The sequence below is a fragment of the Strix uralensis genome, chromosome 1, assembly GCF_047716275.1.
Source record: "Strix uralensis isolate ZFMK-TIS-50842 chromosome 1, bStrUra1, whole genome shotgun sequence".
Lineage (NCBI taxonomy): Eukaryota > Metazoa > Chordata > Aves > Strigiformes > Strigidae > Strix > Strix uralensis.
Window position 1 is genome coordinate 10,922,292 of NC_133972.1, and position 25,684 is coordinate 10,947,975.

Below are 25,684 nucleotides of genomic sequence, written 5' to 3' on the forward strand. Positions count from 1 at the left end.
CTGGACCAGGAACTAGGGGCTTGAGCTAACTGGCACATTCAAGGTTAATGGGAGCAGGATTCAGAAGACTGAGGTTTAACCCATTTTTCACGCTCTGGAGATAATTCTCAAAGTCTAAGCTTAGATGCCTAGGGAAACTCAGGGAGACTAGATGGCTTTTGCACTGTCAGTGGAGACTGGCAAGTGCTTCTCCAGAGTTGCTTCTGTGACCCTCTCTCTCCATTAATTACTAGAGTGAAAGAATATAGTAATTTCAAAATATTCTATTACCAGCAATTACTAAAACAGTAATTACCATACTTAGATATCAAAGGTTAGATGCAGGGAGGGAGTTTCTCATCAGAAAATTGAGGACAGTGTTTCTTTCCTTCTCCCTCCCTCCGAATTCCCTTTTATTTCATTGCCTAGACTGCAAACTCTCTGAAGAGGTTGTCTTTCAACACATACATCTCACTTTCCAACCAGACTCTTATCTCAGCAACGATAACAACACGGTTCTTTACACTGATTCACGTAAACAGGCTCTTAAAAAACCAAAAAATATATATATATCAGTGCTTGCTGGCCTGCATGATGCACGCAATAGAAGCAGCAATACCTCCTTCCAAAAACCCACAAGCACACACAGCACTTGCTCTGGGTTAACACTGTGCATCTTTGGTTCTGGTGACAATTGTATGACTGGAGTCTAAACAACCTGGCAGCCTTGCAGAGCCTGGTCCCTCCAGAGGAAGGGTGAGGATCATCTGCTTGCGCTGCAGTTGGCTTCCAGTTCAAACAGACAAACTCGGTTTCCAACTGCTACTCCCTCGTTCCTCATAATTGTGTTTACCTTCACTGGAAATAAAATAAATAGGAAGGCAACAATCTGATCCAATTCCATAAAGCCAGCATCAGAGTAATCCCGGACACATTGCTAATTTATCAACAGCTTCAGGAAATACCCTGGTTAATTGGTAGGAACTCCCATTGTGAAAATCTTTTTGGATGCCCCTGAAAGCAGCTCCTTGGCTGGCAAGTCAAGTAGCGCTTCCCTTGCCCTCCAAATTAGCTGGATACCCAAAGGAAATTACTAATCTTTCAGTTCAAAACCAACACACGCACAAGTATAATGAGCACTGTTTTCCTTTGTGGAAGAATAGATCATCAATGGCTTGAAGAGTGGAGAACATACATTTCTGTTAACACTACCTCTACTGTACTGTTTGGGCGAAGCTCTTCCGTGTCATCACCTGTACTGTTCTTATCACACCACTTTTACCAACAAGATGAGCTATTTCATTTATTATGTTTTTAACCTGGCTTGAAGCCTCTGCCAGAAAGCAAATACAAAAATGCATAAAGCCAAACAAGTACTAATTTGTCTTATCTGCTTCCAAAATATCATTTACCACTGCAGAATTTGAACATCTACTAGGTAAAACCAATGCCAATAGTGAAATTCCCTAGTTAAAATGACTTGTAAAATTTTTTGAATTTCCTTTTGGTTTAAAATTTCTGATAGGGAGGATGTTCACTTAGGGTTTTTTCTAGTTTTCTTTCAATTATCCATTTTCTTTTACTTCTGGCTTTTACTGTTGGCTTGTTTCCTTTACATATTAGGGGCTTTGTTGGGGGAAGTGCTGCAGAAACTCCCAAGACCCCTTGAAGAGCATCTGAACATCTCTAAGGCAGAACTCCAAATGTCAAAATACCTTTGTGACCTGAATTTCTCTGAAAGAAAATCTTAAAGCAGTTTCTGCAATAAAGCCAAAAGCTTAGAGCAACAGGAACAGAGGAAGCATGAGGACTGTCATTTCCTCTAAGAGCAGCAAGATAATAATTCCTATTAACACCTCCCAGAGATACAGACCGTTCCAGTGGGCCACATGTGACTCTATTTTATTGTTTTTTGTACCTGTAAGACTAGATCAGTCCACACAATATGAAGGAATTAACTCCTGGCACTATCTTGTGTGGTATATGTGCATCTGAGACACAAACTCTAGTGCTTTTACTATGCATTTTCAGCCATAAATTTCATTGCTGTACTGTATATCAGAGAAGTGGCAAAAGTATTACTAGCTTTAAAAAACCCAAACCATGATGTAATCAAATCTGAAATGCTGTATCAACAGTTTCAGTTACAGATAATTGACAGTTCCTAGTCCTCTGTATTAATGACAGCTATTCTGAAAGGTCCGGCAATGCTGACACCTAGAACGGCTGGATTATAGGTATAAAGGTATAATTACAGAAACACCTGCACTGCCTGAAAGGATACTATCACCTTTACTGCAGGCTAGATTCTGGGAAGTTCAAAATAAGCAAAAGCTTGAAATATTTAATGACTATGCTTACAAAAATGCTCTTGAAAAACAGCTGTTCTAACCCATTTTCCAAAGGTCATTCCAATCTGCTTTTAGGGTTTTTTTGTTTGTTTGTTTAAGTATATTTGGTCTGTGAAAAGATGAAAAACTCCATGATTTTGGTTCCCTTTTCTGTCAATAAAAACTCAGTGGGAGAGAAGCAGGAGGAAAGGCAGTAGGATGCTTTTCCTGTTACAACAGTAAGACTTGGGAGACATGGGTTCAGTGCCTGGCTCTGACACAAATTTCCTGTGTGACCTCAGGCAAACCATTTGGTGTTTCAATTATTTATCTGTAAAGCAGGGATAACCACTATCCCAGACAGGATTTGCTTGGATAACATTTATTAACATGTCAGAGGTGCTCAAAAAGTCATGTATTAGACTCCTACTGACCATATACCCAAAATCAGTGGTTGAAATGACCCAGGGTATGCCAGTGTATCATGCAGACATCTCTCATAAAACCATACTGGCCTACTACCACTCTTCAGCCTTCAATGAAAATAAGTCTCACAACAGCAGTTTGAAATTTCTATAAAGACAAGAAGAAAGAAGTCAAATAATGTGGGGGGAAATGCAACTTGTTCTTGGAGAAAAGGGATACAAACCCTGCAAGTATTTATTAGCACAGTGCCCAGGACCACAGCACCCAGCTGGATATCCTTTAAATAAGCCACCAGAGGTACAACAGCAATGAAAAACAAGTTAAGAGCAAGATTTTGCCTTGTTTTTCTAACAGCTATTCAAAACCACATAGTCCATTCCATTCTTGCCAGTTTAACTTAGGGTCTTATGTAGAAATGATGGCAAACTATGCCTGGAAATTAGCCCTTGCCCACTTGGTGGGTAGTGTACACCTCAGCTAATTCAAATGTGCAAAATAGGTGTCTTGTCTAAGACAATTTCCCCAGACTTCTGGAAGAGTCAAGACAGAGAAACAAGCAATGCCCAGAATGAATTCTTCACACCCTAAGTTGGATGGGGCTGAGTTCCTTTCTCTTGCTATATAGGAACATGTAGAATGACTGACTTTAGAGGAGACACCAACATTTGAGCAGGCAAAAATCTGTTAAGGACACCACCTCTCTGCTGCTGCTGCGAATGCTCTCTCCCACAGCACACAGAGACCAGGGAAGGGACAAGGAAATGGGTCACGATCCTTTGAGAGACAACGTGTTGAAGGGAAGGTGATCTTCCGCCTATAAGGCTGGACTAAATAAAACATTAAAATGCAGTGCCATGGAAAATGAGACATAGGCTGGAGAATTAATTCAGTCTACTTGGAGAATTGACTCAAGTATATACAATACTGGTGCCTCATACAATACCCCAAATCTGTTTCTCAGTGATTCTGTCTTTCGTGCCCATCTGTAGGCCATATATATAGATTTATCTCATACCTTTCAACAGCACAAATCTTGTAAATCTGCTTAGAAAGGTCTTATTGGAGCTATATTTACACAGATCCAGCAACACAGTTACCTGCATATGAGGGATGATAATACTTTTCAGCCAGAAGGCTAGAGAAGTAGCTAGCAACAAAGAAACTATAATACTTCTTTTCAAGTAGCCCAAAGAGCTGGTTCCATCTCACAAAGACAGATTACTCTGAATTTCAACAATAAATTTATCTCAGTAGTGAGGTTTCCCTCTCTTGGCCACCACAGTATAAATGATGGTATTTTAGTGATTTAACAAAAGCTTTGAAATTAATAAATAAATATTAGAAATTAAATCTACAAATGTGTCTAATTTACCACAATTTATTTTGATTTTCTTTGTAGTTGACACAAAATCGTATTTTGAAAAACATTGTGTTGAAAGAATTAATTTCTCTGTTCCTTACATTTGTTAACACTCAAAAAGAGCAAATTATAACATGGACTATAGAAAAAATAGATATTGAGAATGTATTCAGACCTCGCTGGTGTTTTTGCAGAAAACCACAGAAAAAAAACAGGGAAGGTGAGTCAGCTTGGTAACACATCCTGCTGATATTACATACACCATTTAATCAGGGAGGACTGATTAAGACTCAATCCTCTCTGGAGGTGCGACTCAGGGAGTGTCTACACATTTCCTTCAGGATTATTAGCCTGACCTAGTTTTACACTGCATTGTAGGAAACCAGGAACACGCAACTGGCTGCTTGCCCTAGGTGAGGGGCAGCAGTCAACAGCTGGAGGGGCTCAGCTGCTTATGATGATCTGGATGCAGATACAAGGAACCTCTTATTGTCTTAAAAAGCCACTGACCCATCTAGTTCTGCTGGAACTTTTCTTGTTTCAGTCATCAATAGCTCTCAGTGCTTCTCTGGGCTCAGAACACATCATAACATACTCACCATCATCTGCTGAACATGAAATATTTCGGCTCCAGTGGCAGAGAGGCGGTTTGGAAATGAAATGTCGAGAAAAGCTCCAGGGAGAGTGCTTGGTCCAGCATTGTAAACCTGTAAGACAAAGATGCATATAAATGTATAAAAAAAATAAATAAAGTTACATACATGATTGCTCATTAATGGGGAGCTACTGTAGAACCACAGCTGGCAATATAGATAAATTTGAAAAAAATTCAAATACTATGCAAGTTTTAAAATGCCTTCAGACTAAGACTTCTTTTTTAAGTGTCAGGATTTAGCTTACCTAACAGTCTTTAGGCACAGTTCACATATCAAGAAGCAGTTTTGCAAGATAATGACCAGTCCTCAATACAAATAGCATGAGACTCCCACCTTACATACAGAGACACTGCTAGTACTCTTTGAGTGTTTTGGTAATACCATCCGGAAGACTAAGAAATATTGCTGTCTCAGTTAACATTCTCATTTCCATCTGGTAACCACTGCATTATATTCTGCATGTGTTTTCCTTACGGAGCAGAAGCCAAAGTAATGATGATTGTGACTACCGGACTGCGGGTTTGCTGAGTGAGTTGCCAGGAAATGCATGTGAACAACTTCCATTCAAGTTCTGGGGTTTCCAATTAAATGAAACTCTTAGTGGAAAACATTGGCTTTCTATCAAACCTCCCATAAATTTTCAACAAAAGCTCAAGGAATTTCCAGTCCACCACTGAAACGTATTCAGTGAAAATTCTAAAATCTGTGGGTTTTTTCTGAAAAGAAACAATCCATGGAAAAATTTCAATGAAAATAAGTTTTCATGTCTATCTACATTTTTTCATTAGGAAAAATATTTCCTGGTTGTTTCTAACAACACATATAAGTGCATACAGTAAAAACATTAAGCCCAGTAGAATATTTATCTGCACTGAGGCAGTACTGTCAAAAGATGTATCAATCAGTCGTTAATTGTGTAAAGTACAAATATTAAAACCAACAGGTTTTCATTCTTCAAACACTGTTTATATCTGAAGAAATGTCTGACTGATAAAAAGAATCATTTCACAATGCCAAATCGTTTCAAAAACCCTGAGGCTTCAGGCAGGGAGAGAAATCCCACTACAATGGAGCATGATAAATGCTGCATGAAATACAAACATAATGTTTCATGTTAGACATTTAAAAAAACTTGATTATCTCACTGAGATCAGATATAAGAGTTAATGCAGAAAAGACATTTTCATTGCACGTGTTGTTACACCCCCCCCCCCCCCCCCCCCAAAAAAAAAGCTGCACAGATCTGTTTCCGTACCAACACTGGACATAGTATAGATTCCCACATATAAAAACTGCTATAAAGTCCTGTATTTTTGTAAATCATCTCCTTTTCTTGGTTAAGAAACTATTCTCTCCATCTGGAGAAGTTTAATAAATTGCAGGCAAACCATTAAAAACAATTAAGCAAACAGTGATACAAACCATGCTTTGCCCATTATGAAACTCTACCCTTTCTCTCTGACACACACAGTTATGAGGTTTACCATGTTACTGGGCAGCAGATCTGTGACTTGTTACAGGATAATTTTCTACTTCTATATGGGAAAAAAATTATTAATATTGCACTTGTAAGCACGTGCATGAGAGACAAGATGGGGCAGGACAAATGGTGGCTCTGCCAATACATAGATTGTCTCTCCCTTACCTGTTATCACTTTGTTTTATTGAAAATATTCATCTAGTTAAAGCATCAGGACATCTGTTCTTTATCTGTTTTTAACCAATAACTGGCTTGGGGGGGGGGGGGGAGGGAGGGGGGAAGACCTATAAACCCTCAAGAATGAAATCAGAATCACAAGAATTAATAGCCTGGTTCACAAAAGCTTTAATGTCCTGAAATCCTGTTTTCACTCCTTTTCAGTAAATAGCTAAGGGCACTGCATGACAGTGGGGGCTTAATTGCTCTGGACCACAGTCTGTCCACGGAGGCAGACATGTGTTATTCATTATGAGCTGAGTGGCAGTCATGCCTAGGAGAACAGAAAGGGGAAAAAAGGCGAAAGACTATTTTTCACAATAAATGATTCCCCCACCTCCATATGATTTATCATTCCTTAGTTCCATCTAGTGGTCAAAAAGGATGTGAAGTGCTTGTAATAGATACAGTCATGGCAGCCAAACAAGTTCATTTTGGCCGCATCGCAAGAGTTTGTTGTAATAAATCATCCAAATATTTTACCCATCTAACTGCCATGTGAAGCGTAATCTATAAATAATTCTTGAATAACACTGAGATGCAGGAGATGTTTAATGAAACCTTCTCACACCTGTCCTTTTAGTGGCACAGTCTCTTCCCTGTACAGTATTCCTGTCAGGAGTGCTATAAACATTTTCATACCGGGGTCATTTAGAAAGTCTGAATCCCTTGCACAGGTATGTGTTTGTTCTCATGGACAAAGGCTGCCCACTCCTCTGCTCGATGACCATGCCACTAAAAAGAATTACTCCTCCCTTTTGAACCTGTGACTGCATCCAAGATGTGGCACTTGAGTAACCAGAGCTCTTTACTCAGCACGTGATGAAAAGTAAAAGAGAAACAAATGGTAGCAGCTTCATTCCCGTGGAAGTGAGATGCCCTATTTGCAATTCTTGTTATAATATATTCAGATGAGGAAATATACCATCCCTGCACGTTGTAAATATGGCATCCAGTCAAGAATGCATTCCACAGCATACTGTGATTTAGAAACATGCACCAAAGCCCACACCACACTCAGAATAAGAGAGATACAAACCCAGAATGTGCTGTCAAGCACGAAAGCAGTCAAAATAAGGATCAGTTTTACCTGCAGTGTGAAGTTGAGAGACTGGAAAAGGCATTCGTGGTTTTCCAACCGAACAAAGTTGGATACTTCCACAGAATCACCGTAGAAAAATGAAGTAGGGAAGACTTCTCTGAAAGATCAAGACACAGATTTAGTAAGCTGTGCTTGTCACCAAAACTAAATATATTTGTGGCAAGCTGAACTGCACCCCCTTGCTTTCTAGTAATTTGAAATTCTATGGGACCATTTTACATTAATCTATTATTTGTGATTCGATTTCCTCTTGACAACACTAGACTACACAAGCAGCATCTCAACCGACCTGGGTTAACATCCCATCATGTTAATCCCATCCCATCAAGCAGACTTCATTTGATTACTTCTCTTTTTTTTTTTTTTCTCCTTTCCTATCACAAAACCTCTTCTCCAGGGCCCCCTTGCCACAGATGATTTGTGCAAGTCCTATAGTTTGTGTAACACAGGAAATCACTGCACTACCAAGTTAATCTGAAGAAACAGTTACTAATAGGAATACTTTCAGTTACATCTTCACCAAAGTAACATTTCAGTTTTATCTACCATTTACATAGCATTGCAGGAATAAACACTTCATTAATTATCTGAGCTTCACTACCTTTATGATTACCAGATGGTTAAAGGGAGGAATAGAGGAGGATATGATTTGCTTTCAACTACAGTGGCACAGGCCAAGTCTCCTCAATTATTCTTAGCATCTTATCACAAAGTAAAACGCAGAAGGGTTTTATCAGAAAAGGCTTGGAAGCACAACACAGTACCTGGAAATCCTGTAGAAGAGGACTAGGAGTGCTTTAAGCATCCTTTGTGCCCCCTTCTAATCTCAGGCTGCTCCACTGGCTGGAAAGGGTCCTGGTGTAATTTCAGACAAACCTTGGTGAGGGATTGCCTAAAACTCAGCTTCCTTCTCAGGCTGTCCTTTTGGGTCAGAGTTTTTTGAGACAGGATTTTAAGCCTGTTTAGGTACATTTCTTTTTTTCCTGCCTGCCTCCTATGCCAGAGATTGCTAGGGGAAACAGTAAGAGACAGACGTATTCCTCCCATTTACAGCGTTGTGCCAAAAGGCTACTCCCAAACATGGTACAAGCCCTTCCGGGCTATTTATGACTAGGGATAAAGTTTGCTCTCGTAGACTCAAATGCAGGCTAGCTAGTAAAAATAAGCTTTAAAAAAGCACTGTCCAAAAAAGAGTATTACTAATATTACCATGCCTGGGAATGTTGTGCCCTCCAATAAACCCAACCTTTCTGTAGTAGTTGGACACTTCTGTGAGCTTGAATTAACTAAGCCTTGTCTATGAAAAATAAAAAAATAATCCACACAGCTGGGTGGGGCTTATAAATTCAGAAACCTTGTTCTTTAAAAAGTACATTCTGAAAAAAGCCACATTTTTATCAGTTGCTTTGGCATGCATTATTCTGTAGGTGACAAACAGAGATCTAAAGACACAGATGAAAGCATTTGTATCTGTACAGCTGTATAAAATCCATCTGTATCAAAGAATTAAGAAGCTACGGATACAGAGTTAAATTTCTACACAATCTGTAACAATGAAAGCATTCAAAAACTTCCAGAACATGCTGCTGAGACTGTACTCTCAATATAGAGGGATTTTTGTCCTTGCTAGTCATCTTGTGAGGTCTGACAGCGCTCCTCACTTCCCTGAGCAGGCTCAAGCATATCTTCTATCCATTCTGACTATTGTGGCAGTAATTAAGGGATTTTATTTCTATGCAACAAGAGGGGAAATCAACTTTATGTGGCAAAATCCAGACTAGGCAATGACTCTGAGTTTACCCAGATTTTTAGCCAAATCACATGTCAGTGCAGGTAACTTTGCTCCTACCCATGTAGCATGCTGGTCACGGGAATCTTTGACTTCTGCTGATGCCAACCTGCACTGGTCATTTAGACAACACACATTCCCTGGGGTTGCCATAAACAGTGGCTAAGAGACACTGACCTCTTGGGGACACTACTGACGAGCTTTTGCTTCCCCAGTTTAGGAACGAACATCAGCTTCCTCAGTCTACGTGGATGCTAATTCACCTCCAGTGAGCAGGTCCCCCAGTTCCAGCTCAAGAACTGTCTACGCTAGAGGACAGTCTGTATGTTGGGACTGACCACAAATCTTTCATTTTAGACTTAAGATTGTAATGCAGAAGTGGAAAGGAAGACCCCTGAGTCCAAAGGCAGGAGCTCACACATGTTCAGCCCCGGGGAGAGGACGATGGCTATGTGCTATACAAGTATTTCAGTCAGAGGGTGAGTGATGTTCCTCAGCTGGTATTCAGATGCCTCGCAGACTAGGAAGCAGAAGCGAATACTGATTGTGAAATTAAACAGAAACGCAAACAGCTAGGCTCCACCAAGCTCCTTAAAATCCCAGAACATTTGACCCTAACCTTTGGCCTGGTGATTCTCAACCATATCCTTAAAGATGGGCCCTAAGGAACAAGATGTGATTTACTTGTTCTCTTTTGATTTTATTTTAAGGTCCATCATATCTACAGAATCACATGAATTCAAATATGATCACTACAATACCTACTATAAATGTGATGGTAACTAATTAGCATTAGCTAAAAAGGAGTGAGAAAGAGGTACACGTTGGAATGAAAGGCATGACAAATAAAATTTCCAGATAATGAATGAGGTTGTCTGTATTTCCAGGGTCTGGGAAACAAGAAAAAAAACAACAGTCTGGCTACATGTAAACAAAGAGAAGAATTCAGTTTTTCACTGGAAGAGACTCAGATGTTATTGTTAGGATTATTATTATTTTTGTTGTTTTCATTTGGTGACTGGTACTTACCCATTGATAGATGAGTCCACTTCATGCATCAGTGGCACCGACAGGGTTAGAGTATTATCATGCAAAGATTCAGTGCGTTCTAGGTTTCCACTGTGCCAGAAAGGAAAAATAAACATGCTGTAAATCGACAGCCTTTGCAATATCTCACACAGTTTCACAGCTACCGTCTCTCTGCCTTGTACTTCGAGCCTCTCTATTTGAGTGATGTCAGCTCTCCTTAAGAAGCCTCTTAAAGATTAAGAGTTACATTTGTTCACTCACCTTGGAGAGGGCGCACACATAAAGCATGTGTTTTGCAGCTGCTCCTCTGTGTCTGTGATGTGATCAGGCTCACACCAAGAAAACCTATCTTGGAGCAAGGTGTGAACTCAAACGGCAGTGCAAAACTACAGCAGCCATCACACACACTGGAGAGAAACAAGGACATTTACACTCCAAAGAAAGAGTTCATCTTCTCCCAGCCTGACTGTACATCAGTTTAAGGGGGATACACACACCCCACAGAGGGTCTCGACTCAGTAAATGAAACGGTGCTTTCACTGTATCTGCGCTGTACCACAGAACCAACGTGGTGCCACTACAAGCAGCTTTTTGGGCGAGACCCTCGTGCTGAACTGGCTGTAACCTCTCAGCAGTTCCACCTCCTCTTCTTGTACTTAGTTGCCAAAATGAAAGCACTACTGTTTTACATTTTCAAAGGCATTTGCCTCAACTGGTCAAAAGCAGGAGGAGGAAAGAGAAAAGTGAGCAATCATCTCTCATTTGAGTCAGTTTATTTCAGTGTGAACACTTATGTATGAAGTCTGGGATAGGTTCCTAAAATGCATGTCCAACACGTAGACTTGTGATTACTCTAATTCTGATGGTGAGTCTGCTTGGCAGGTGACAGCTCAGAAGAACAATCTTGAAAGACATGTTACATATGTTTCCAACACAGCAGTGACTCTGAAATCACTTTGCCTTGCAGTTCATTGGATTTACTCAAAAATCAAGCTGGCAAAACAAAAGATATGATCCTATTTATTTGAAGACAGTGTCACTGAGGCAACAGCAGGCAGTAACACCCGAAGTGATACCATGTAGATGATGAGTTGCTCAGATTACAAAAACAGAACCTGCTGGCTACATACATGCACAGATACAGCTCAGCTTTCTGCAGCTGACACACTGGCCATGTCTGCTAATAAAACTATGGCCCAGATGGAAAAACCCACAAACTTTCAGTCCCAGGAAAAAAACACTTAATAAAAGCTTTTCCTCTGAATAGGCTCAAAGAAGAGTCCAAAATGGAGACATTTCGCATCCAACACAAATACCGAGATACCATGGTGGCAAGCAGAATAAGCAAGTAGAATTCCATACAGGGTTCATGGGTATGTGCTTATCTGTTTCAAATGGAGCAAAGGTACTGTCACAAAAGGACAATATAGCTCAGTGAATCTAGCTCTAGAAAATAGTTCATGCCAGGAAGCACAGAAGAAGATTTGGAGGTTTTTTAAACAAAAAGAATAACTGTAATGTAATGTTTAGTTCTTTCTCCAATTGATCTCTCCCACTACTGAACCAGTCTCTTGTTACAGATGCTACTGCCAAATTTGCAGCTTCAAGGGACAGGCTTAAGTGGCCACTTGAAGGGCAATAGTTACTTTCCCATGACAGTGTGGCATAGCTTCTCTGCATCGAGCCATTTCTGCCAGGCTAGCTCCAGTTTTGTGTGGAAACAATGTCCCCACTCATTGAAGTCTGGCCACAACACAGACACTTCCTCTCCATTTCCTTATCACTGACTTTACCCCAGGGCTCCCTGCAACTCTTGTGGTAGAAAGATTTTATTACACTTATTTGACAGCGAGGGAATTGAGCAATTGTCCAAAGACACAGAGAAAATGAGCGTAATCAGCAGTGGGGCTTGCACTGTTGTCTTTGGAGGTTCAGCTGAATCCTTCAGAACACAACTGTCCTCCCACCCATCCTTTTGAAATGAGAAACTTTCTCTTAACCCCTCTTAGCATTTCTGCTATGTGTACAAACTACTATTTATTTCGTTGGTCCATCTAAAGGCACTGACTAACCCTTCTCACTGGTAGCGCTCAGAAATCTGAGGAGTGAGGTTACAGAGGAAAGTCCTGTGCTATCCAAGGCAGGGAAATGGGCGGTACCATCTGGAAAACACTGGCTGGGCAAATTTAAAGCAGGGCTGACCCATCTTTGCACCAGCTGGCATTCACCTAGCAGATATGGATGCATCTCCCTGACCTAGAAGCATCATGGGGTCATCTGAACACACAATGAACTTCTCCTCACAGAGAATAAAACTTCTCTAATGTGTAAAACATGGCCTTGTCTCTCTGATGCGAGGTCTCACTTTCAGCGTTTCATACCAGCCCTGTATGCTGCAGGATCTTGTTCCCACCTACAGCTGTTACTGCTGGGGAGGACTATGCCTTATGAGAGCAGTCACTCAGCAACTGCTACATCTCATCTCTCATCTCCAGCCCATCAGTGAGGTGTCATCAAATTGGTGAGAAGAATTAAGGCTGGAGATCCTGATTTTGACATGGGAGGGTATGAAGTTGGCTCACTTACACAGTAAGTGGCAGCAGGAACCAGTCACACACCCGGCACATCAGAGCAGCAGTTCGTGGCCCATACACACGCCAACAGTGCCTGTGACTGAATCAGCCATGGAGTCTCCTTCTTTGTGGCATATCATCTTAGAAGGCACAGAGTATGTGTCACACCTTTATTCTGCTCCAGATAAAATCCCTATGCACACATACTTGGCATCACCCTACTTCAATGCCTGCTTTAAGCACCCTTGGGGAAATACCCTATTCAGCTGTTTCATGCGGTCTGTCATAGCTCACTGAAGATCCAGAGGAAAAAATAGACATGCAACTTTGGAAACTGTCAGTGAGATCCCTGACCATCTGATGAAAGCATTTATCTTTTTTGGTTTGCATCCAAGCATGCTTATTTCATTCAAATGCTGGAACAAATGGGTCTGCCTGGTGCTGATCGTCAACCACAGCTGAGCTGAGCTTGATACAGGGCCCAAAGGGATGGGCACAGAAACACAAGGGCCTTCCAGCTGAGAGAACACGAAATGCTCATTCAGAATTGAAACTGCCTGGCAAAGAAAGCCTAAGTATGGTCCTACCTCATTTTTCAGGAAGCTGCATCACGTGGTTCCTCTATATTATCAAAATACATGCATTTAGCCCCAGTAATTTAACCTAATTTATTACACATACACATGTCTACAACTAATATCACACAGCTGTCAAGCATATGCAACGCACACTTCATGCAACAAAGAATATCCAAGTCATCAAGATGTACAAAGGTTCCCTTACCTTTGGGCAGTGACAAGGAATGTAAGCGTTTCTTCCTGCCCAGACAAGTGGCTTGTGTCAAAGATCACGCTGAACTCATACTGCACAAAGAAAAAGTGGTATTTAGAGACACTGTATATTGTTTCAAAATACATTTATTCTGAAACTGCATATACATTTTACTAGCCTAGCTGTACAAAAGTAGTGTATTTTGATACATGTAAGAAAGCTTTCTCTACTGCAGCTTTTATACCGCAGCAACCGTGTCTCTGTTCAAATACGAGAGTTCAATTTTTCCCTCATTGTGAAAAGGCCTTTACTAGAATTACCATTCAAAGATATTTCTTGAGGACAACATCTGCCAGGGAAAGAGTCTTCCAGTATAAGGGGATCACTACCTGAAACTACCTCAACACCAATCTATGTTTTACTTGCTGGTGAAGAGATCTTTTGGATGAATAAAGATCACACCATAGCCCTGCACAGAGACTTGACAAGCTAAAGCAGCATCCAGGCCACCCGTCGTAAAGGATAAAATGAAGTGCCAGTTTTGAAAAGAGGATCTACTTTGATGACCACTGCAGCACTGTATTAGTTTCTCCGTGCAGTAACTTTTCTACCTAACTCCAAAACAGTTTTTGGCCAAGTGAAACAGTTTCCAAATTCATACTAATTTCAATGGCCTGTTGAAAAAAACACAAAGATAACCAAACTATGTCATTTTGAAGCAAAACACTGAAATTCTTACATTCCAGATAATATTCTGCATTTATTTTTTTCCATTCCATTTAAAATCTTTTTAAATGTTTCAAAAGAGCATGTTACGGTCAATAAAACACATAAAAGAAAACATTTAATGATGGGCCAAAGGATACATCGGTTCAAATGGAAAAGATCAGTTTTTGAAATTGAAATTTTCTGAAAAATTTCACTCATTTTGTTCAGGTCATCCTAAAGTTATTCCTCATCATCTCACCTTTCTGGGTTGGTCATTTGTACAGTTCGGTTTAGTGACAGAAAGAACCCAGCTGGATTTCTAAATATTATGAGAGAGTTCATCTTCTGTTACTGAACAAAATCCTCTTTAAAAGCTATGAGGAGACCATAATATGAAAAAGTGATTAAGACATTTTCATTGTAATTCGTACAAATTCAGTCGCACTTTAATGTGAGAGGAGACAAAAATAAAAATGGAATAAGGCAACATAAATAAGTCAGACAGTCCTTCTCTAATTTTCTGCAGAGGAAATATATAAGTTTTTCATAGCTGCAACTCTTGCCTCATTTTACAAGAGCATTGTATTGCGGGGCACAGGGTACTGTCATTGGCTCTATCTGGTGGGAAAGAGGACAGCTACCCTCCATAACTGTGAAAGGCTTGGATAAGGGGGTTAGAAAGCTACAGAAAGTATCAGTCACAGACGTTTAACAGAGCAGTTGCCTTTCCACCCACTTCTTGGAGACAAAGAAGTGAAGGGACCATCACTCTGCAAATATCACAACATTACCCTAGATTTTGATCTCATGAAAGGAAATCCCACGCTGCACTTGAGGAAGTCTGACTCCAGCAACTCACAAGCAATGCCCAGCTCCTCCTGTAAGAAAATAAAAAAAGACCATGAGATGATAGATTTGGGGAGAAAAAGAGGATTACTAAGAAATACCATTGTGATGAAGTATTGTAGAAAACTAAACATTTCCCACCATAGCAGTGTTATTCCCAGAAAACTAATACTCATTGAATAAGTGAAGTGTTGCACTTCCTCACTCTGCCTCACTCAGACCAGCACTGGGACGAAGTCAACCATCAGAACATTGCTCTGAGAGGCAGACCACATGGAAATACTGCAGGACTAAACACATTAGAGTCAGGGCATCAGTCCAAGTTCTTGGATAACTCAGACCATCAGTTGTTCCCTCCGTTTATTAAAAGATAGCTTTCAAATGGCCCAGAATACAGGTTCCCTGAGGTAGTGTTTGCAGGTAACAGTATCATAAAGAAAGAAGTGCGTTGGGCAACAGTGACCAAACCATGCCACGCAGAGATGCTGGAGAAAACGTTAATCTGGTCCTAGTGTCATTCACTGCCTTGGTCTCTTTCTCTGGTCTTCAGGATGAGCCACATTTGTATGGATACCAACTTTCTTTAGTGATACAATGGTGGTATAGATGAAGTAGAGAGATGAGCCTCTCCTCACGCTGAACATTGACAGACTATGGCCACTGTCAATCATACAAATGATAAAGGTTAGAGCAGCCCTATCCAGCTTGACTAGTGACTCCTCTACAACAACAGAAATACTTCTCTTGAATGGAGGGTGTTTCATTGCTCCATAAAATAAGTGTCTGGCTCCAGGTCAGCATGTTCTCATCTCCAGATTATCAGGGAATATTTTTTTATTCAACCTATGAATTCTCCTTTTTTTTTTTGTCCCTCCCCTATTTCACCGGGAAGGGGGGAAGAAAGTAAGTGACTGGCTGCATGGTGACTGGCTACTGGCTGAGTTCAAACCACGACAGTGTCACTTCTCCCATCGTAGTCAATGGATGTAGAAAATGGTTCAGCAGACCAAATGCAAGATGTTTGCTGAATACCTCTCCAGGGCCTAGTATTGACTGGATCATCACTGGAGCTATGGCATTGATGTTATGCAGCTACAATATGAATGCCTAAATTTAGGTATCTGAATCCAGAAATTAACTCTATTCTAGACATGCAGCTAAGAATCTCTTAGCTACAGGACTTATGATTTATTTGACCTATTTTTGGTATCTACAGCAGTTTGTGAAGCCCAGGCTCTGTCTCCTTATGCACATTTCCCAAATAACTTCAAATATGAGTTCTACTTTAAATATGCACTTAAAATTTATATGAGTACCATTCTCTGATGGAACAAGCACATGTGGAAGTAGCTTCCTCTACCATGGACTCTGGCCATAAGCAGCTCCAGGAAATGCCTCTCTGCCTTTCACGTTCTGACCCAAGCACAACATTAGCACTCTACAAATGTTACTATTATCCTAATTAGGAGTCTGACAGCATTCGGATTCTTGATCTTTTAACTGGTTCCTGTGATATCTGAAAGACAAGGTCTCCTTTGTCTTCAAAATCATCGTTCAAATCAGAGCACACATTTATAGAAAATTATAGACCTAACGCTACCTTTCTTATCTGACTCGGTATTTCACTGGTTTCATATGAAAAGAAAATAATGTAAGCAGAAAATCAATGCAGGCTTGGAGATACCTGATGGCATGATACTACTCCAGTACTACTCAAGCAGTGGCCTCCACATTCAGCTTCTTTATGGATTTGTTTCCTTGCAATCTTCAGTAGGCTTTTGTTTCCAGAAATACAGAAGATGGCACTGCCCAGCAAATCAAATATCTAGTTTCAGTTGTACAAAGCTGCCGTCCTCATACGCTGTGTTAGATTTAACACAAAACAGCAGAGCAAGTGCTTCATGCGAGAAGCATCCCCTTCACTTGCCTTTTCCTCTCAGCAATCTGGGAGATTCTCTAGTTTTATGCCAGTGATCAAGTGAACACAAACTCTGAGCAGCTGCGTAGCCAAATGAAAAATTTCACAGCTGTTTCCTCTGGGAACATTCTTGGTTCTGTGTTGTTCAAATGTCCCTTGCTGTCTAACTGTGGCAACCTATGAACTCTCTTTCATGAACTCCCCGCCTCTGTTCATTCAAGAGGGGTTTCTATTTACATAGCTGTCTGGTGGTGACAGTGACCAGACAGACCCAAGAGGCTCCCTCCTCTCCTCAAGACCATATCCCTTCAGAGATGTCAAAAACCAGGACAACAGAAAGAACTCTCATCTTGATAATGGAAGTAGTGCAGTACTTCATTTTGCATGTTGGTGGCTGCCTGCCTTTGCAGCCCTGACAGCAGGCAGGCAGATGCCAGTTGTTGGCCTGTTAAGGAAATGACAGATAACATTGCACTGGCTGGTTTTGCTGTTGTTGCTTGCAACATCTTATTGAACAACCTTCTGGCTTCATTAACATACCATTCAATTGAATGATTAATATTAATACAATATTACTGAAGTTCAGATTAGCCATTAGGAAAAGGCTCTCAAGGTGGTCGGTCACTGGAAGAGGCTGCCCAGGGAAGTGGTCATGGCACCAAACCTGTCAGAGTTCAAGGAGTGTCTGGATGATGCTCTTAGTCATATGATTTAGTTTTAGGTAGTTCTGCAAAGAGCAGCGAGTTGGATTTGATGGTCCTTATGGGTCCCTTCCAACTGGAGATATTCTAGGATTCCATTAATGCTGCAAAGGCAAATTGTTCAATGCTAGGAAATAGCAGAAATAAGTTTGCCTGTACCACACTGGTTCAGCCTTCCACACATTTCTAAATTACACAGGCTACCCAGAAAACTTCTTCCATGGACCCCTTGCCTAGCTCTGTGATTAGAATGAAGAAGTTCAGCTAACAAGTAAATATTTTGTTTTTCCTTCACTGCTCACTGTCTGACTTCAGGCTTTATTTGCAGTGCACTGTTTTGGAGAGAGAGAAAATTATTTCTTCATGTGGTTTCCTATGGTGTTCAGCTCTGTAACAGGTGAGCACTCTGTAAGCACTACATAAATTCAATTTTCACACTATTCCAGCAGGCTGAAGGGTTGCTGCTGTCTTATCTAACAAATAGGGAACAGAAACAGCCCGACTCACGGCTTACAGAAGTTTTGGATGCCGCTCCTTGCTGATGTTAGGTAACACTTTCAGTGCGCAATGCTTTTCTCTATGACAATATAACCCAGCTGAGAAGTCAGCTTATTGCATGAGTTTCCATAGCAGTTTCTAGTTTGCTTAGAAAACATAGCCAAAGGGCTTGGAAGTTTCCCTTCCAACGAGACAGTGTGAAGCTTTATCTGGAAAACTGTTTTCTTTCTGAAACATTTCACTGCCTTTCATATTCTTATGAGAGTCAATCAGATAAATAGACAGCTAGCCAGCCAAATGAATAGCTGTACCATTACTGCATAACAAATGCAGACCTGGCTATGAGAAACATGAAGCTCAGGCTGGCTCACAGTCTGTTTCTCAAAGTCCTTTATCACAGAAAGAAAAGTTCCTGGTAATTATAACATGAGCAATGAAACAATCCAGTTCTAACCCCATTATAAGGGGCACATGGGGAAAAAACAAGGCAACCTAAATTCTGCAGCATAATGCTGTCAAACAATCCCTGCAGTATGTGATTGGGGGTATATGCAGAGATCTAACAAAATGGCCTTACTTCTGGACATAAGTGTTTTGAAGCATAAATATTATGTGTGATTTCAACTAAGTGCAGGAAGTTGGTAACGATCATATTAATATAGTGCTTAGAAGCAGCGACCTGGAATGTTGCTATTTGCTAAATTTAAGACTTGAGAGAGGAGAAATTTCAGCAGTGCTCATGTTCTCCCCCAGTTCTTCCTCCCCTTCTGCTGTTTCAGATATTCACCTGGTGCACCACACAGTCTGCACTGGGGTACACCCGCTGTCTCCTCCACGGGCATCTTTGGCCAGTACCTGTCTCAGCAGAAGTGGGCAGTTGCTGAACATGGGAGCTCTAAGTTCATCTGACTACAGGCTGACAACATGGGATGTGCCTAGGCGCAATGTCTCCTCATATTCTTGTCCCCAAAACACACACTACATGTGCTCAAATCCTCACTGCCCAAACCAACTCAGATACCTGCCAGAGGAAAGTAAGGTGCTCATGGAGTAATTTTTTTTTAAGACAGGTGAACAAGTTAGATCAAGCTGAATGCTTAAAACAATGCATTTAGCTTGGTCTAGAAAATATTTCAACGTGAGTAAAGCATTTTAACCACATAGATGGGATGCTAGATTATGGGATCATTATCTTACCCTGGAATAACTCACAGGCAGTATCCTTTTGCTGGCTTCACCTAGCTGATTATCTGTGGATATAAAACATTGCACTAGTCCAGATTTTGCTCTTTTCCTAACACAGAGATCATGACTGGGCTGCAAGAGAACCACTCCTTTTCCAGGCCACATTAAGGTAGGTTATCACTAAGAAAATAGCTTGTCAACACAAGAACAGGTCATATCAAATAAGCCTTTCACTGCATGTATTTTGGCATTTTAAAAGCCTGTCTTCCCTTAATAGTACCTTATGGGCCCAATGTTCTCATGGTACAAAAGGTGGGACTGGTGCCAGCTGGAGAGCAAGACCAGATTACTTTAGGTATGATCCTGCAAAAGGCCCCTTATTAGAACCAAATCCTGCTCGAAGACAGCTGCCATTTGTCCCCCCTCCTCCCGAAACAAATATTTTTAGAAGATTTCTCAAATATTGTTTACTTTGACCTTGAAGGGTCCTTTTCAATTTGGTTAACTGCCAAATCTAAGGCTTGAGAAAGCAAAACAGAATGCCTTAAGAGAACAGTAAGAGAGAACTGCCGGTGGAGGAAAGGTTGCTTGGCCCTGGATAAAACACAGCCACAGGTCAGAGACTCTGCTTCTGGGAAGAGTCCATGCTGACATACCAACACAACACGTTGCTCCTAATCGAGCTCCCTCTTCCTGAATGCAGATGACCAAAACCAGCCACCATACGTGAAATGGCACAGCCCAACGGATATTGAAACTTCCTCAGCTTCACCTTGACTAACCGTTTTCAGATCAGATCACATTTTTTCTTCCCAGGGGAGTCTCACATAGCTTGGATGTGATGACTTACTGATCAGTCGATACACCCTGATCTTTCTCTGCCTCACTTATGTCCAATCAAAACCCTCCAACCTTTCTGAGTCTGATCTGGCAGCTCATATAATCATATTCTGGTTTAATTTTTCCCATCCTTGGGGTCATTAATTTCTTCACAAAGGTAAAACAATTTCTCTGAACTGATGTTGGTCCCAACTCAGAATCATCAGCACCCTTTTTCAACTTGCTCCCAACCCCTCATCCCTGCCCATGACTGGTTGCAAGCTCCTTGCCTCAAACATCTTCTTCTCCCCTAGCCTGTTAATTCCCCTTCAACAATCTCCAGTACCAGCCTTTTATCTATCTGCCAACTCTTCTACCAAATTATGACTAGCAGCAAAAGCAAGCAAATATAAAAGTATAGGTCCCGTGTATTATTTCACACTCACCAGTGCTCTCACAGAGAAGGTGTGACTTCAACTATCCTAACACTCATTTATGGCCTGCTAGCTCTCTGCTTTTCTAAGCACACAAGCTACTAGTAGATACTACATCTGAAATGTCAACAGGGACATGCAACAGAGCAATACTAAATTTGCAAAAGGATGTGCCAGATATGGCTCTAACCAATTTTTTTAATAAAATCATACCAAGATAGCCAGAAAGTTATATTAATTTATTAACTTAGGATAAGTTCAGTACGGCTCTGAATACTGTTGATCATCTGTGCCAGAGTTGACTTCACCCTTTTAAATACTCTTCTGATTAGCTGTTCTTTATAAATGGATTAAAACCACTAATGAAAGGCACTGAAAATATCTTCATTGCAGAATTAAGATAATCTGTGTATTTTTTTAGAAGGAAGAAGACCCCAACTTGTTAGAAAATATATTTACCAACCGCTTATATTTCTCTTTCCTTAGCTATACTCTAATTAAAGTTTTTTTGTCGTTGTTTAGATGGAAGTTTCCCCTGCAAATCCTGGCTACTAGCACATATACTCTGGAACAGAGGAGAAAATGTCCTGGAAGCCTTGATAATATATTGGCAGAACACTCCTGTTTTGAAGATGCTGAGAATTTATTTAGCTTGTTAGTTTTTTTTATGCTGCTGCATGTTTTCCAAAGGGTACAAAAGAAGAATGACAAGAGTGAATACTGAGGAACCTGCACTTGTTGCCAGAGCACACACTCCTGTTATTGCTTTTCTTGTTCTATAATGCCTGTCTGTGAACCATCACACTTGACACCACGGGGGACCATGAACAGTATCTTCATTCGAGAAGTCCTAAAACAAATACGCTAAGAAAATATCACAAAGGAGGGCTACTTGCATTGTCCACTTCATGCTATGCTAAGTCTCAAAAGTTAGATACTATCCATTTACCTACTATATACTCTCCAGTATACAGACTTTACAACTAACTCTCCCCACTAGTTATCTGGAAATGTGGGTTCTCTGACAGCACCAAAGGTAGAGGCTTACATCAGGCACTAGGAAAAATACAGTTTTGCTAAATTTGTACAGTTTTTTATTCTCCTCATGGACCCGGACTTAAAGCATATACTTATACCTCAGTAATTCCAATTTGTACTTTTGGTGAAGAGGGACACTTTCCCAAATGAGAGTTTAGATGAACATCTGGATGTTTTGTTCAACCCAACAGGACAATTATATAGACCTGACCTGCATTTTAAGAGCTTCTTACTTTTGGGAGATATCACTGAACATATGTCTGTTCACAGCTGGTAATCTGCTTCCTGTGCACTTAGCTAGCAAAGTCGGGTAGCACAAACACCCCCCAAGTCAGGAACATAAAATAAAGGCTCACCTCTCTGATGATGTTTGAGGTGGCTTCTTCAAATCACTCTTCTTAATCCTGGTCTAAGCCCAACAACTTGTGGGTTTCCCTAGGGTTTTGAGAGTGTATTTTTTATTTTGCTCCCACCCTTATCTCTCTCTGCCTCACAATCCTCTTAATGCCTTCACTGAGGCTTCAAGGATATGAAGATTTGTCAACTCATTTAACAGCCAGCCCCTAAGCATACTGATGTACTTACTTTCCACAGCAACTGAAGTCACCAAAGAATGTGGGTCACAGTTACCCACATGTACAGAACAATTAGGGATGCCTGAGCTCATGAAAGCTTGGGGATTTTTTCCAAATAAAAAGACTGGCTCAGGCTGAGTTTCCCTATGGCTGAGAGCAAGTGCAGCTCAGTAATTTAATCTTGGAGACCCCTTCTTGTGCATACAACAGCTTATTTTTTCCAACACAAAATTCCACAGATACCATGCTTTCCTCCAACACTGGGCTTCACTGGGCATTTTAAAACTGCAAGAACACAAAGGAAATCAGTGGCATTACTGACTGGGAACTCTTCCTGGCGCTGTACAATAATTCAAGTAAAAATCATCTGAAATGACTGAAATGGTGGGTCTGATCTATCTCAGATAAAAGTTGCTTTGATCATCATTCCTGAAAGCCCTTTGGGCCTCTGTTTTCATCATATAACTAGCTGTCTGATGTCTGCTTTGCCTCTTTGTTAGCAGTACTCTGTTAGCTGCACAGACATTTCCTCTGTGTTTGCCACAGACCTTCCCCAACTCCTTCAGCCCACAGCTAATGTCAAAGGCATCAGCAACTCACTCATGTTTGGAAATCTCAGTATCTCACAAACTGAGCCAGCAGGTTTGGTTTTCCTTTTTTTATTCGTCTGTTTCAGGAGTTACAAATGCACAAAGCATTCAAACACCCATTGCCATCAACACCCTGCTCCCAACACTGCACAAACCAGGGGTTAGACAGAGAAAGGAAGGCACAGGAAAAGCTGCGTGTGGTGATGAGATGCACTGTTTCCCTGAGGCCAGCCTCCCAGGTGGTGGCACTGGCACGTGGTGGTGGCACCGGGCCACCTGGTAAGGCCACGAGGCCTCTCGTGAGCTGCAAGTGTGCAACAGAACCTGGGGGAAAATAAAATCCTAATACTGATAGTAGCTTTGAAGATGGACTGCAGTGGTCCAAGCAGAGGTGGCCATGACTTTAAAAGCAATCAAAGGTCCAGAAAAAATTCTCACGTGCATTTCAGGGAGTTTTTGCTCTCAGACTGCAAGTCTCATGAGTTTTATTCCAGTTTTTTGAAACTGAGTTTTTACTTGGCAACTTCAAGTAAACACCTTGTGTTCAGAAACTCTTCTGCATGCACTTCTCCACTTGCCAAAGCAAAGTGTGTGACAGAATCACACATAGGGAAGAAAAAGATGTTCATGATGAAAAAAATTAAGATGGTTTTACTCTTTTAACATAACAACTCTTGTTATCCGAGCTTCACAGGTTTCTTCTGTTGTAAATAATTTCCAAACACAGGTGGAATGTGAGTAACATGAAGGACAAGTCAAAGATAAATCATCAGCAATAGCAACTATAGCGTGAAAAATTATTGTTAATCATTACCTGCTAGGATAAATATTACGGAGAGGGAGATATAGCCTTAGTACGGACTTGCTCAGCTAGAGACTGTCATGAAACCTCTTGAATGCAATGATTAAAGAATATTGGATATCCAATCAAATTATACAATGAAGTAAAAAGATTTTTGTGTGCGCATTGCAAAAGTCTGTTTTAAAGGTGTGACAGGGACTGAAAGTCATCCTTTACTTTTCAACACACAGATATTCCCCTAACAAACCAAATCAGCTAATGCAAATGCCACACATCACAAATTCTGCAGCTCCACAAACTGCTGTTTCATCAGCAAAGACCCTCACCATCCCAGCACTTACACGAGCAAGCAAAACAGCATACCTGAGTACGCTGACATGCATGCAGCCAACTGTGCATATAAAGATCTGGTGGAGCAGGGCATCTGGACCTGTATTCTGATAATTAATCCTTTGATTCATTATCAGAAAATAAGCTTGAAAGGGGGTTAGGGAACCTCAACAGTTGTTTCATAAAAAGAACTGGGGGGGGGGGGGGGGGGAGTTTTCTTTGGCATTATGGAGAGATTTCCTGTCCTATTCCATGATCTCACTAGTAAATGCTGTAGGCACACCCCACCCCCAAGCCCAGTGAGCCTGGCTTCAAACATCTTGGATTTGCTGCTTATTTTGTGAAAACAACTATTTCTATATAATTAATTAGAGCCTCCTGCCTCTCCCCTCTCCTCCCTGGATGGAACCTATTTATAGATCATGAGCTCACTGATCCCAGCCAACACTGCAAATCTCTGAGTAAAAAGGGAGAGAAAGACAAAAACTTTTCTATTTACTGGTATTCCAACATTCTTTTTTTTTTGCTCTTTTTCTCATAAATGTTTATCTTAATTGGTGAAAAGCTAGTGCAGCAGATTTTTAAAGCACACCATCTCAGAAACTGAAGAAGCAGCAGAAATTGTTTGCTCAGGTCATGTCAGTGATTAAAACCCAAGACAAGTTTCAGAACCAGACAACAAAATCGATTGTGTTTTTGCTTCTCCCATCTTTTAAGGGACCTGCAGGGAAAGCTGTAAGGAGAAAGGGGGATTTGGTGCCACCCTGAGAAGTTTAATCTTCTTTGCTGCCACACTAACTCCCATTTTTAACAGACCAATTAGACTTGCATCAGCTTTTACTGTATTATACAAGCTAAATCTTTCTTTTCCCCAGTTGCTGAGATCTGCTGAACTTAATTTCTTCAAGATATAGGAAATAATCCAGGGAACATCACCAAGATCCACCGTCCCCATAGAGCTGTTAGGTCAGCTGTCCCTCGTTCACTGTGTGGTTGGCCACATTTCAGCTACGCTGTTTGGTTGGGCCTGACTATATGATCCTTTTCCATGTCTTAATGTACTCTGCCAGCAGAGCATCTTAAAGGTCAGACTTCCACCTGCCCACACAACAATGCTCATCCACTGGAGCACCTTCAGGCATGACCAGGGTGTTATTAATAACATAAGGAATGCTCTTTAATTTGGGCAGAGTGGGCCATATGACTAAGTCGCATAGAGCTTGTTATTTAGGTAGAATGTCCCCCAGGTACAGGACAGTAGCCTATTTTACGGTGGTGGATGACCAGTGTCCCCAGTGGAGTTGTCCAGGCGAGTAACAGCTGGAGACACCAGACTTGCCCTGTGATGTCTTTACTATGTCTCATAAAAGTTTGGAACAGAGATGAGAGCCTTATTCTTCCTTTTATATCCTTTCCACAGACAGTGGTACAAAAGCAGTCACAGAGGAAAATAGTTCTCAGCAGAGCAAATATGTATTTTTTTGGAATCCGGCTCTTAACGACAAGTCACATTTCTGAGGCCACCCCTC

At 41.0% G+C, this 25,684-nt stretch overlaps 1 protein-coding gene across 2 annotated transcripts in view; it reads right to left on the reverse strand.

The window, feature by feature from the left end:
• The window catches only part of ITGA9 (integrin subunit alpha 9), a 228,945-nt gene that overhangs the window by 45,140 nt on the left and 158,121 nt on the right, over nt 1–25,684 (reverse strand). The window contains exons 19-23 of one of the 2 annotated variants that reach the window (XM_074881788.1): nt 15,211–15,297; nt 13,724–13,803; nt 10,368–10,457; nt 7,538–7,646; nt 4,695–4,802 (exon numbers count right to left, since the gene is read on the reverse strand). In XM_074881788.1, the coding sequence (XP_074737889.1) occupies nt 4,695–4,802; nt 7,538–7,646; nt 10,368–10,457; nt 13,724–13,803; nt 15,211–15,297 (474 nt within the window). The remainder of the gene's footprint in view (nt 1–4,694; nt 4,803–7,537; nt 7,647–10,367; nt 10,458–13,723; nt 13,804–15,210; nt 15,298–25,684) is intronic. The other variant, XM_074881876.1, reaches the window with a different exon arrangement.